The sequence below is a fragment of the Bos grunniens genome, chromosome 4 (assembly GCF_055505025.1).
Source record: "Bos grunniens cultivar Pamir isolate PY7600 chromosome 4, Bosgru_T2T1.0, whole genome shotgun sequence".
Lineage (NCBI taxonomy): Eukaryota > Metazoa > Chordata > Mammalia > Artiodactyla > Bovidae > Bos > Bos grunniens.
The window spans coordinates 92467612-92481692 of NC_141168.1; the positions used below are offsets into that span (position 1 = coordinate 92467612).

The 14081-nt window shown below is 44.5% G+C and overlaps 2 protein-coding genes across 2 annotated transcripts; one reads left to right on the top strand and one right to left on the bottom strand.

The window, feature by feature from the left end:
• Positions 1 to 1904: 1904 nt before the first annotated feature.
• LOC147374532 (uncharacterized) lies at positions 1905 to 7942 on the bottom strand. Its single transcript, XM_086397460.1, has 2 exons — positions 6778 to 7942; positions 1905 to 2398 (listed from the first exon to the last, which is right to left on the bottom strand). Exon 1 carries the CDS (start codon positions 7940 to 7942, stop codon positions 7232 to 7234), a length of 711 nt encoding a protein of 236 aa, XP_086253586.1. The 3' UTR covers positions 1905 to 2398; positions 6778 to 7231.
• Positions 7943 to 8027: 85 nt separating this feature from the next.
• On the top strand, positions 8028 to 10022 carry TWIST1 (twist family bHLH transcription factor 1). The gene is made up of 2 exons (XM_086397459.1): positions 8028 to 8816; positions 9344 to 10022. Exon 1 carries the CDS (start codon positions 8169 to 8171, stop codon positions 8772 to 8774), a length of 606 nt encoding a protein of 201 aa, XP_086253585.1. The 5' UTR covers positions 8028 to 8168; the 3' UTR covers positions 8775 to 8816; positions 9344 to 10022.
• Positions 10023 to 14081: the final 4059 nt, after the last annotated feature.

Sequence of the window (14081 nt, forward strand, 5' to 3'; positions counted from 1 at the left end):
CTTAGCATGGCACACAATGTTTCTGTGATCTCAACTTTGTATCATTTCTGACTGCTTCCACAGGTATCCTCAGTTCAGTTCAGTTCAGTCGCTCAGTTGTGTCCGACTCTTTGCGACCTCATGAATCACAGCACGCCAGGCCTCCCTGTCCATCACCAACTCCCAGAGTTCAACCAGACTCACATCCATCGAGTCAGTGATGCCATCCAGCCATCTCATCCTCTGTTGTCCCCTTCTCCTCCTGCCCCCAATCCCTCCCAGCATCAGAGTCTTTTCCAATGAGTCAACTCTTTGCATGAGGTGGCCAAAGTACTGGACTTTCAGCTTTAGCATCATTCCTTCCAAAGAAATCCCAGGGCTGATCTCCTTCAGAATGGACTGGTTGGATCTCCTTGCAGTCCAAGGGATTCTCAACAGTCTTCTCCAACACCACACTTCAAAAGCATCAATTCTTTGGCGCTCAGCCTTCTTCACAGTCCAACTCTCACATCCATACATGACCACAGGAAAAACCATAGCCTTGACTAGACGGACCTTTGTTGGTAAAGTAATATCTCTGCTTTTGAATATGCTATCTAGGTTGGTTATAACTTTCCTTCCAAGGAGTAAGCATCTTTTAATTTCATGGCTGCAGTCACCATCTGCAATGATTTTGGAGCCCAGAAAAATAAAGTCTAACACTGTTTCCACTGTTTCCCCATCTATTTCCCATGAAGTGATGGGACCAGATGCCATGATCTTCGTTTTCTGAATGTTGAGCTTTAAGCCAACTTTTTCACTCTCCACTTTCACTTTCATCAAGAGGCTTTTGAGTTCCTCTTCACTTTCTGCCATAAGGGTGGTGTCATCTGCATATCTGAGGTTATTGATATTTCTCCCGGCAATCTTGATTCCAGCTTGTGTTTCTTCCAGCCCAGCATTTCTCATGATGTACTCTGCATATAAGTTCAATAAGCAGGGTGACAATGTACAGCCTTGACGTACTCCTTTTCCTATTTGGAACCAGTCTGGTGTTCCATGTTACCTCCAACCATGCACAACTCTCCCCACGTCCCTGAAAGGGCCATGCCTGCCCACGCCACTGTGTCTTTCCTCCTACCCGTTCTACTCCCTTGGTTCGCCCCTAGTCATCCTTCAAGACTAAAGCTAAAATAAAGTGCATTTCAGGAAAAGTGTAATATATGCTTACTGTATTATTTATGAATACCCAATTCTGCTAAGAAGAATAACAGAAACAAGGAGAATTGATAATATTAAGTATGGAAATAAGTAACCCAAGAGACTTCTTAGACATCACTAAAGTATGTAGGAAAGGACAGAAAGACTATTTAAGCATCAGATTATCATGAAGCTCTCAGGTCTTAAATAGGCTCCATTTGGTGATGTCTGATATTTACCCCCATTTTATTTCTCATTAGACTGTGAACATGTTTGATGTCAAGGACTAAAATTTTCTTATTCAGAACACCTAAAATAGAGCCTCTGATGCATTTTGGTTAAATTATGAAAGAATCAATAAATGTGTTGCAATTAATTAGGGTCAGTTGAAACCAGAATTCAAGTGTCCCAAATGGATTATTAGGCAGAACTAGAACCTTACAATTTCTCAAAGTCTTGAGTAGTGGTGAGTGAAAATAAGACTTCATCACTTAGAGCTCTGTCTTTCCCTAAGCTATCTGAGGTGGGGAGGGCAAAGGCATTGATCCTGGATAACCACAGGGAAAAACACCCAGTCTGATATTCTTTGTGGAAGGTCAAATGGAAAAATAACTGAAGCGCTAGGACCCTTAGCAAGCATGCAAGATTCCTGAAATCCTGTCAAGGTTCACAGCAGTTTTCAAGGAGTAACAGCTCCAGTACTCCCCCAAACACCTTCCTGCCACCATCTTGAGATCCATGGTCACAAGTTGCTACTATCTTTATTGTCATTCTAAACAGATGGGCATTCACCTATTAGATGAACATCAACTTTAATTAAAAGTTTCATGACCTCCACCCTATTTTTTACTTTTTGTCCTTACTGAGTTGAAAACGACAGAGATTTTTAAAACAAAATGCCTATACAAAGGAACAGGCGACCACCCGCAACAGTCTCTTTGAGCAGAAACCAAGGCAAAGAATCCCAGGGCTCTTCTATTTCCCAGGAAGGGCACTAGTTTCTTTCCTTCTCTTGTCTTGTGAGCCCCCATGCGCTGCTCCTCGTTCTCTCGTTTTCGCTATCATTCTTATCCACACGGTCCAGTGCCTCTTTCACCTCTCTCACTCTGCTCTGTTTCTCTTGATCTCCTTATTTTCACTCCGTTCCTTCTCTCTTGTGTTTCCTTCTTCTTTTTCCAGGTCTTTTGGTCCATTCCTCAGTCCCTCCACTGGGGTCTCAGAGAATGTGATTGGGAATTATCTACCAAAAGACACAAATGAAAAGCAAAAGCACTGAGCAAAAGCAGGGATTTATTCACCTGGTTGTCATGGCACTTCACCAGATACAAAATTCAACCAGAAAAATGTCAGAACATAATTTATTTTAATTTACCTTAACTTTAGCAAGTGATCAAATACTCTGAAAACTTTTCTTGATTAAAAAGTAGTAAGAAAGAGTAAGGTGGTTTTAAATTAAATCAAACATTATATAGCATAATTCTGTGCAAGTGTTATAAGTCAATACATTTAAGATATACTGTTTTGCCATACCTTGGAAAAATAATTTTCAGTCTTAAGCTACATGTATATTAAAATATAACTGACAAACCATAAAACAATTTCCATTAATTTTTCTTGTAAAGACATCCCAAGTGCCCAGGCGGAAAACTCAAACTTTCAAAGGCATTTTGGAATAGCAATATATTTAAAAAATTGTTTTGCACTGTCAAACATGGCTGTAAAACTTTATAAAGTAGAATTTCAGGTCACTGAGAATTTTGTACAAAATTTGCTAATATAAAAATTTTACCTTTGAACAAAATTGTTTCATAAAAAATTTTGCTGTAGTATTTTCCCTTAGAATGATAGGGTTATAGTGTATTTTCTTAAATGTATGCTTTTCTTGTATGCTCTCCAATAAAGAAAAAAGATAAAATCTTCCTCCAAAATCTAAAAGCTGAATGCCAACTCATTTTTATGCTTTTAAAAATTAATAAAAGTAACATAAATCAAATAGGCATTCCACAAATGACATTCTTTGATGTGTAATATGTTTAGTATTTTGATAGCTTTCCTCTTCTGTAACTTTCTTTTTCAACAAGTTCTCTGGGAAATTGTGTCCTCTTGTGGTCACTGGCAAAAACAACATGTTTTTGCAGGAAGAATTAATCCAAACAATGGAAATAGGATTTAAGGCTTCAGGAAAAGCCACTTGTGAAAAAATGAAATCCCTTGAAATGAAGAGAGAGATGAAAGTTGTGAGTAATCAGAAAGGGAACTTTAGCAGGAAAAACACAGAATGTAAATCATTCAACTTCTATTTAAATTATTTGATCATCAGATGATTAAAAAGAAGAGATAAAAATGATTACTATGTAGGAAAATTGTGGCCATGATAAAAGCCGCTATGGATAACTGTTATTTCTTACATTATTTCTTCAGTCATTCCAGCAACTCGGAAATAAGTGAGAGCGTATTTCAACCAGTTTAAGTGGCAGCAAAGCCGGGACATAAGCTTTCTAGCATGCAAACCCCATAAGGTGATAAAAGGGAAGAGGGGAGACTCCTCAAGATTCTATACTTTTCCACACCGATTCTTCTCTCCCTACAAGTCTGTGTATTATGTCTCCTAATCTCATCCTAATTTTCAGTGCAGAATGTCAGATATTTTAAAGATTAATATTTATTGAAAATTTTATTTGCTCATTTGAGGTGCTGTTGGCAACTCAATTAATTTCTTGTGCTTTATACTTTTCCATTTTATTTCTGAATTGGAAGCTTCAAATTTCATAATTTTTATCCTATTCTTAAAGAAGATCGAGAAAGACAGAGGTAGAATCAGTTAAATTCATGAATTAAACTATCGTTAAAGGAGAAAGAGAATGACCTCTTTGGGGGAAGGTAAAACATCCTGAAAACTACCAGTGTCACTGAAAAAGAATTTGCTTTCACACAATTATTCAGGTCACTTGTGTGGACACAGACCCTTATATTCCACTTAAAATTCTCTCACTTAAATAGTGAAGTAGGCAATCCCAATCCCTGTGAAGTATTCAAAACAAGATGAAATCTAACGTGTACATTCCCATCTGAGATGTACTCAAATGCAGCCTTTTCCAATCTGCGCCCCCTTCTGTGTGAATGTTTCTGTGCTTCATTCATGCAATCCAGAGAAATTATTTCACAGAACTCTTAAGCCAACAAACAGGTGGTAGGTCATCCAAAACCTAAGGGGAAAGAGTAGGACCATACTCAAGTGCTCACCTTTTGTGCAAGTCCCAACTCCAAACTGTACCAGCTTGCTAATGTTATAGCGTATGTATGTTTCTTTTCCTTCTCTGAAAGTATTTATAAATGTTGCTAGGAGAATGCCAGTGCAGATTCAAACTTTAAGAATATAGATACATACTTCTTGCATATGCTGAGTATGAGATTCGTAACTCTATTACTTCTAACAGTATTCTTTTTTTCACATTTTAACACAGTACACATTCCTCAGGAAGGACTGTGAACATGCCAAGTTTGCAGTTTGAAAACAAAGCTCGTTTTGAATTATCCAATTGCAAAAGAAAAACTTTTTTGTTTTCAGTTAATTTTTTAGGGCATTTATTTTAGAAGTAGATTAAATGATTTAATTCCAATGCATTCAGAATTCCCAAAGAAGGTAGTCTTCCACTGACATCCTTTAAGTCAGACTGAGTTCAGCCCCAAAGGGAAATTCCTAAGACCCTTTTTAAAGAGCCTGAAATTGGGATTTTAGAACCACATAAGTTTTCATATGGTAAACCAAATATTGTGGAAGTCATCATTATTGTTACATATACAAAATATCCAGAATTATATTCAACTCTTAAGGACATAAAAAGAGAGTTTGCCTTTATTCTTGCCCCAGCAAGTGTCGATAAGAAATTTGTTACATAAATGTTAAGTAGAATACAGATGGGACAATGGGTCAGGAAAGATTCTGGTTTGCAAAGTTAGGAGCATCAAGCCTCAGACATTTTGAGAGGTAACTCATTAGTCAAACTACAACCTTCTGTTTAAAAACTAACTTTTAAACACTCAAGAACTTTTATCCTCATTTTTCATTCCTTTGAAGAGTAGGAGAGAATGTTGTCCCCCCCCCCCTCAACTAAAGTCATTCAATGTGACTCGGTCAAGAAGACTCCATGCCTGGGATAGTTCTGGTTTAGTTCATTCATGTTAAACCCTATTTTAAGCATTCTGGCATCCATAGCATGGCCTCACTCCTGGGGATCCCTGTAGGCAGTGGCTAGGAGCTCTTTATCTCCTGAAGTTGAGTGCCCAGAGAAGGGCTGGGCTCATTTTAAACGGAACTAGTCTTAGAGATTGATGATTTTGCAAGTCGGGCCAGCTAATGCTGCGCTGTTGTGGACTTGGTTTCTCCTTCGGCTTCTCTGCCCCTATTTTCATCCCAGTACCCACCCCACCCCGCCAACTCCCCCTGGGCAGGTAAGGTTTCCTTTACCTTGCCCACACTTTCCTGTCTTGCTTACCCATAGCCACAAAGGAAAGAGTCCAATTATTTGATCTCTTTATTTTCGAGTATTCAGCTGAAAGGGGTAGAAAATAACATTTGAGATTGATCTTAAAACAACAACCACCACCCACAGACACAGGTAACGTTCAAATAAGAACTGCGGAATACTCAGAGATCAAAAGTTAAGAAAACAATTTCTGCCTATTCTCTAACTGCTCCAAGAAATCATATCCTGTAGGCAGAAGATGCACTCACAGGAGTGACTTATCTGAATGTGCTTTGTTTTAAGAAGACTCGGCTGTAAACTATTAAGTGGAGGTCAAGTAGAATCTGATTTTCAGACAGGAATTCATTTTAAAATATGTCAGCGACCCGAGAAGCAGGCATGTTGGCACGCTTTGGTCATTGTCTATGAATATTTGTAAAAAATAGTGATAGACGAACCCTACAGGTCGCCCCTCCCACGAAAGTTTAGCCTCCCTCACCCTCCGCGGAATGGATCCTTCTTGTCCTCACTTCCCTTTCTAGGGTTTGGCTGAACCCTTCAACCGGCCCCCAGCCCTCCAGACCCCAGGGTTTCTGGGACCTGACTGCAGCCGCGAGCCTCAGCGGGCCACAGCCACGTGGCCTGCCCGCGCCTCGCCTGGGATCTCGCCTGCTCCTCCGGACACTGTGGGCCGAGACCCTCCGTCTGGCCCAGAAAAGGAAGCTTCTGAGTTAATTCGCTACTTAGAGTCCAGACGATGGAGAGGGTAAGCAGACCTCGGCCTGCGCAGGGTACCAGAACACAGGGCACGGAACTTCTGCACCCCCAAATGTGCCCCGAAAACCAACTACTGCTTTTGACTTCTGGTTTGCTTTGCAACTTAAAGAATGAACATAGAACAGTTATTCTCTCCCGACTCGTAAAAAAAAAAAAAAAAAAAAAAAGCCTAGCATTGCAAAAATGGGCTTCTCTTTCACAGCAGCATCCTTTCCTTTCCAGCTCACCAACTTTTGTTGCTTCCGACTTGCCAGAATCTACATTAACACCTTCTTCTGGGCCTCTTCATTGTGACTTATTAAATAGAAACGCTTAAAATGTAAAAGTGTCCAAATAATTGCGGCGCGTTTGTGGCACGCGAAACAGAATTGCTTACTGAATCTCCTAGGAGTGGAGAGTGAGGGTGGGGAAGGGGGCCCTCGCAGCCCTCAGCCTCGCGTGTCCAGGCAATGTTGAGTCCCCATCTCACTCTCTCAGAGCCGACATTTACAGTCATAACGAAGGGCCTTATCTGGGAAGGGGATGAGGCTGAAGTGGCCACAGGCACTCCACCTTGGGCTAGCAGCACAGGCAATCAGGGCCGCGGCGAAGACACTGCGCTGCCCTGCTGCCTTCTCCAAGAACACGACTGCCTTCTTCGGGGGAATGAACTTCAGCATTTTTCTAGCACCTTCGGAGGTGTAGTCCTTTGGGTGTTGGGAAACGTCAGATTGGGTCACTGTGGAGGGAAAACAAAGGCCCAGCTGCTTCTCGAGGAAGGATGAGAGAACAGGCCGAGGAGCACATCTACAGTCCCTGGCGCGGCCACGTCTTCAGAAACGCCCACGACCTTAGGACCAGCCACGGCGGTTTGGCCCTTGGGACTCCACGGCCTCGTCTACCTGACCATCGGGTGGGCTCCGCCGTCGCAGGTATTCTTGCCAGTACCCCAGCCCCAGCAATCCCAAACCGCGCCACGGACCTAAAGGGTACTGGGGCGAGCTGAGACTTCCACCCACTGTGTAGAAGCTGGTGTCGCCGCTGCTGTCACAGCCGCTCCAGGAGGGACAGACAAGGCGGAGGGTACGGTCCCCTCCGGTCGCTTCCCCGGGCTGCGCTCGGGTGCGGGGGTGCGGCCCGCGCGCTCCGGCGCGGAAGGAAATCGCCCCGCGCCCGCGGGCGGAGGGCGGCGGGGAAGAAAGGGGGAGGGCAGCAAGGAGGCGGGCAGAGGGGCCGGCCGCCTGGGCCAGGTCGTTTTTGAATGGTTTGGGAGAACGAATTGTTAGACCCCGAGGAAGGGGGGTGGGGACGGAGAAAGGGGGGCTGGAAAGCGGAAACTTTCCTATAAAACTTCGAAAAGTCCCTCCTCCCCACGTCAGGCCAATGACACTGCTGCCCCCAAACTTTCCGCTTGCACGGGAGGTATAAGAGCCTCCAAGTCTGCAGCTTTCGCCCAGCTCCCAGACACCTCGCGGGCTCGCCGACACCGGCATCGTTTCCAGGAGGCCGAACGGGGTGTGCGTGCGGCCGTTGGGCGCCTTCTTTTTGGACCTCGGGGCCATCCACACCGTCCCCTCCCCCTCCCGCCTCCCTCCCCGCCTCCCCCGCGCGCCCTCCCCGCGGAGATCCTCCCTGTCCCTCCTCCCGCTCCCTCCTCCGCGGGCCGCACCGCCCGGGCCGGCGCCGCGCGCGGGGGAAGCTGGCGGGCTGAGGCGCCCCGCTCTCCTCCTCTTCCCCGGGCCGCCCTTCTGCCCCGGGCCCGCGAGGCCGCACGTCGCCGCCCAAGAGATGATGCAGGACGTGTCCAGCTCGCCAGTCTCGCCGGCCGACGACAGCCTGAGCAACAGCGAGGAGGAGCCGGACCGGCAGCAGCCCCCGAGCGGCAAGCGCGGGGGGCGCAAGCGGCGCAGCAGCCGGCGCAGCGCGGGGGGCGGCGCGGGGCCCGGCGGGGCCGCGGGCGGGGGCGTCGGAGGCGGCGAGGAGCCTGGCAGCCCGGCCCAAGGCAAGCGTGGCAAGAAGTCTGCGGGCTGCGGCGGCGGCGGCGGCGCGGGCGGCGGCGGCAGCAGCAGCGGCGGCGGGAGTCCGCAGTCCTACGAGGAGCTGCAGACGCAGCGGGTCATGGCCAATGTGCGGGAGCGCCAGCGCACGCAGTCACTGAACGAGGCGTTCGCCGCCCTACGGAAGATCATCCCCACGCTGCCCTCTGACAAGCTGAGCAAGATCCAGACCCTCAAGTTGGCGGCCAGGTACATCGACTTCCTCTACCAGGTCCTACAGAGCGACGAGCTGGACTCCAAGATGGCAAGCTGCAGCTATGTGGCCCACGAGCGGCTCAGCTACGCCTTCTCGGTCTGGAGGATGGAGGGGGCCTGGTCCATGTCCGCGTCTCACTAGCAGGCGGAGCTCCCCACCCCCTCGGCAGGGCCGGAGACCTAGGTAAGGACCCGGCGCCTCTGCGCCCCTTTGCCGCTCAGGTGGCAGACAGATTGAAGGCTGGGGTGCGGCTCCCGGTCCACCTGGCCTTCCTCCCCGTCTCCCACTCCCCTCTCCGCTTTCACACCCAACCTGGCACCGCCACCTCATCCCCCCGCGCGTTCCTGGAAGGGAGCTCAGTCCCCGCTAGGGAGAGGAGGATGCGCCCTGGTGAGGGGTGTGCGTGTGCGTGAGTGTGCGTGACAGGAGGGAAGACTGAAAAAGATTCGAGGGTCACGGGTAAGGACAGCCTTGCCAGCGCCTCTCTTTCTTTTGCCTTTAAGTTTTCGTTCTCCTTAAAACAAATGTTTCCAAATTCCACCTCCTCCTTCTTTCCGCCCACCCACTTCCTCTTGCCCTTGGGCTGAAATCCTTCCAGGTTGTTCAGCGCAATTTCTCCGTGGTGGTGATAAGAACAGTGCTCACTAGTTTTACAAAACAGCCACAGAGACCTAAACAATAACCAACTTTCCCCCTCTGGGTTTTTGCAGATGTCATTGTTTCCAGAGAAGGAGAAAATGGACAGTCTAGAGACTCTGGAGCTGGATAACTAAAAATAAATATATATGCCAAACATTTTCTTGGAAATTAGAAGAGCAGAACCCAAATTCAAAGAAACAGGGCGTGGGGCGCACTTTTAAAAGAGAAAGCGAGACAGGCCCGTGGACAGTGATTCCCAGACGGGCAGCGGCACCATCCTCACACCTCTACATTCTGATAGAAGTTTGAACAGTTGTTTGTGTTCCTCTTTTTTGTGTTTTTGTTTTTTTGACGAAGAATGTTTTTATTTTTATTTTTTCATGCATGCATTCTCAAGAGGTCGTGCCAATCAGCCACTGAAAGGAAAGGCATCATTATGGACTTTCTCCATTTTAAAATGGTAACGGTCAGAGGGATTTTAAGAACACCTTTAGAAATAAAAATATTGGGATCAAACTGACTCACAAAATCACAGTCAGTTAATTCCTTTTTTCATTCTTCCTCTGAGGGAAAAAAAAAACTTAAAATAACAAAAAACAACATTCTATTTATTTATTGATGACCCATGGTAAAATGCAAATAGATCCGGTGTCTAAATGCATTCATATTTTTATGATTGTTTTGTAAATATCTTTGTACATTATTTTTCTGCAATAAATAAATATGATTGAAAATTGTAAGAACCTTAAAGTTTGGTCTATATTTTTAAAGGATTAAGTTGGCAGTAAATACCTGCTTGTTTAACTCTGGAGACACCCAGGAGGGTGAGAGGGCATTAATATAAACAAAGCAGTGAAAAAAACTTAGTTATTGACAGGTAGGGGCATGTTATGTAGAAAGACAGCTTTATCATTATTGCCATTTGGTGTTCAGTGAACTTAGCATCTCTCCTTCATCTCTTATCAGGTCCCGAGACAGCAAAAACTTAATAGTTATTCACCTCTCTTGCTTATATTTTGAGAATGCAGTTGTAAAACAGATAAGTAAATAAGCAGTATAAGTCAGCACTATTTTCTCTTGTTACTGTGTGTTTTTGTCATACTCTTCACACTTTATGAGGATTTTTAAGTAATAGGTTTATTTCAGTGAAAGTATACATAAAGGGTTATCAAAATTACCTATCTATAGATAGATGTGTATATACACATGTAAATGACTACAAATGTATAGAAAATAAAGTTTAATTCCACATAAGAGAATTCCACTTATAATTTGCTTAACTTCCTCTCACAAAAAAGAATGACATTTAATGTCGTTTGCTAAAACAAAAAGTCAAAGTTAATATTTTCCCATATTGATATCCATTTGGAAAGCAAGCTCCTTATAAGCTGCTCCATACAGCTACACAGAAAACAATTAAAGAACCTGACTTTTCAGTATCTTCATTAATTATTGGAACAGTTACAATTTTAAATGCTATAACTGTTCATTTTCTAGTCAGTTCACTAGCAAGTATATTTTGTAAAATTTATCCACAGAATTTTTCCCCGGTTACTTACATGTATACAAAATCTGAATCAGTTAAGTAAAAGAGTTAACATGGACAAATGGTACTTGACTTTTTATTTCATTCTAGTTATTTCTGGGCCAGAAAAATACTAGCTTTTATAATGAATACCATTAGAAATAGTGAGTTTGTATCACTAAGTTCTTAAGTTATATCCGGCTTATTGCCTTCAAGTATAATTAGGGATGTATTCAAACTGGAAAAGAATTTTGCTGCCTAATTCAAATAATGACTATGGCAAATAAATGTATGACTCGAAACAGTGTTTGCTCAGCTCTGGTTGAGGTTATTATATTACCTGAAGGTTTCCCCTCTTTTTCACACATCATCATAGAATGCTGACATAACAATATTGTAAATTTATTATTGTAAGTATTTTAGACCATGTTTTGCAATAAGGAGCCTGTAGAATTTACTTACACCAAAAGATTAGTGAAAGCTTCAGGAAATGCTTTTTTAGATTTTTATAGTTCTTTACAAAATAACAGGGCAGAAACTGATTATTTGTGGAGTGTATGTGTGTGTGTATGTGTGTGTAGAACAGAGGATGCCCTAGAAAATGAGGGAGGGCATCTAGAAGGTGATTTTCTCTTTTGTGTCATCGAACCACCTCCATTTTCTAAATTGTTCATGGAGGAATCTTGTTACTAGCTTGGTCTGACTATTTGATATTTCAGATTTCTTGACGTACATCAGAATGGAGCTGACCATCCACCGAGAAGGTAATTCCGATCTTATCTCTGATGATGTAGAAACTGAAAGTTTCAAAAAAGGTAGCCTTCCATTTGCCTTTTTTCTTTTTTTCTTGTGTGTGTGTGTGTGAGAGAGAGAGTTCTCGACTTGGGAGAAAAGCAAATGTCACATTTATGTTGAGTAATACTAAATACTAAACTGAAGCTAATATTTTTCTTGAAATTTTCAGATGAATGAAAGAAATGTGGTGAATAGTTTTGCTTTGAGTGAGAAGGATTCACAGTGGAAAATATTAACTATTAAGAATCCAGTTTTCAGCTTGCCAGACTATTTCTGTATACCCAACTTTCCCCACCCCTTATACACCACAATGCCAATTCTGCTTCAGAACAGAAATGAAGCACCTGTGTTTCTATCCATGTTTCCTATTTTCATCTCATTTCATTTATATTACCTATTCTTATTTAAAGGGCATTTAGGATGAATTACCTGTTTCAGAAGTGAGAATTTAATGTGGTATCTGGACCCAGGAGTCTTTACCCTTTAGCCAGAATGTATTCAGTCAAGGGAAAGTATTGTATTAGATTGCCTTGGATGAATTCTAAATAACTGACTAAGAACGTTTCCTCTGCTGTGCACATGATCTTTTAATCATGGTTTTAGTTTCTTTAGATTGATAGGGTTCAATCATAAGAAAGCAGTACATTTGTGTTCCCCTTACACACATTTCCCCTCTTTATTACACACACATTACACACACTTGCTAACAAACACATGCACAAATGATAATTCATGCACAGTTGCAGGTACCCTCCCCAAAGTGGAACATTTTAATAAATGTTAAAGAGCAGAAACTCTCACAACCTGTGTACTTTTCCCCCACACTCAGCAAGGACACAAGCTTCTTGCTCCTTCGGTCCTCAGGCTCATATTCATAATGGAGCTTTTTAAGGGACATTTGGCCTCTTGCAAAAAAGTCGAGCATTTTGCACATTCCACGGTTTGGCAAACTCAGAACTGGTTATTTTCTCTAGACCGGTATCAAGTTCTTCTCAGGCATATGATTTCACTTGAAGTCCTGCCCAGGAATCCTTCAAAGTGAGCGTTTGTCCCACTCTCATGATGTCAGGCGGTTTTCCCTGCATCTGTAATTTGAAGAAAAACAAACAAACCTGCGGGGAACAAACGCCACGGAAACCCAAACAGAACTCCGTGGGGAGCGGGAGTCTCACCTGCGGCTAGCGCGGGCGGGGGCGGGCCCGGACTCCCCGGCGTGGGTGGCGGGCGGGCGGCAACGTGGGGAGGGTGACAGTGTCCGACGCCTCCGGGGACCGCGTGGACAGCCCCTGGCCCCGCGTCGGGCCGCTGTGCGCGGAGGAGGCGGCTCCAAGTGTCAGCGGTAGCAAGGGGAGCAGCAGCAAGAGATTCAGGCAAAGGCCCAACTTCGTATTTCCAGAGACAGGCCCGCATCAGCCACAAACAGGGGTCGGGAGAGGGGTTCCCCGGGGGCCACTTTTCCAGATTTTTCTCCTGGTTTGCCGTAAAGCGTGCCCCGCCCCCAGCACCGGCAAAAGTGGAAGGAAAGTGTACCGGCAAAGCGGAAAGAGAAATAGGTTTCCTCATAATTTCTGAAAGCCAATCACCCCACTGATTCGCAGACACCTAGCAACCGAAGCCCTCGAAAACGCAAACGGGATTATTAATAATCCTTGCTTACTGAACAGCAAAAGATGGACCCAGTAAACAGGCCATGGGATAGATTTTCCATTTGCTTTTGTCCCAAGGCCCCAGAACGTGAGCCCTCCTAATATTTTCTTAGCAAATCAAAGCACGTGTCCTTTGAAGAAGGTGTGTAATTGGAGTTTAAGGCATGTATGGAATTCCCAGATGTCTATAAAGTCAGAAGGAGCATGTGGCAGGTCACTGGAAGGTGGGGCAGGTTAAACTCACTGGCAGGAAAGTTCTCCTTTTCTATTCTCCTTTATGAGGGCCGCGGAGATAAGCCTTTGGGAAAGGATGGGACGGGTCATAATAAATATCCAGCTTCTCATATCAGAGTCACAGTAACCATGGTAAAAAGCACATGGTCAGAAAGCCTCAAAGAAAACACTCAATTATAGCCGGGATTTCGTGGGCGCCCTGCAATGAGATCGTTTGGGGTTTGCTGCAGCTAGGGCCTCGATCCCCCTGCAGCCTTTCTTGTTTACGTGGACTATTTTCTTTTCCTTCTATTTCCGCCCCCCCCTCCCCGTTTGTGGATGTGTCTTCGTGCTTATGCGGGCCATTTAGGCTGAAGCCAGAGGAACAAAATTCCAGATTAGGAAAAGAAGAAACCAATTCTAAAAGCATTCATCCAGAAGGCAGCCTTTGGAGGGGGGAGCGGGGGGGAGGGGAGCTTGTGAGCAAATGAAATGAAGTTTCTGTAAAGCGTGCTCTCTACCAGAGAGAGCAAATGCTCAATGAAAAGGCAGTCATCAAAATTAGCTGCTCCTTATCCCTCACTGCGCTGAGGTATATGGATGTGTATGAGACGGTCGAATTTAGGCGCG

Excerpts from the sequence above, each read along its gene's own strand:
- TWIST1 (XM_086397459.1), top strand. The coding sequence starts at position 8,169 with ATGATGCAGGACGTGTCCAGCTCGCCAGTCTCGCCGGCCGACGACAGC.
- LOC147374532 (XM_086397460.1), bottom strand. The coding sequence starts at position 7,942 with ATGGCCCCGAGGTCCAAAAAGAAGGCGCCCAACGGCCGCACGCACACC.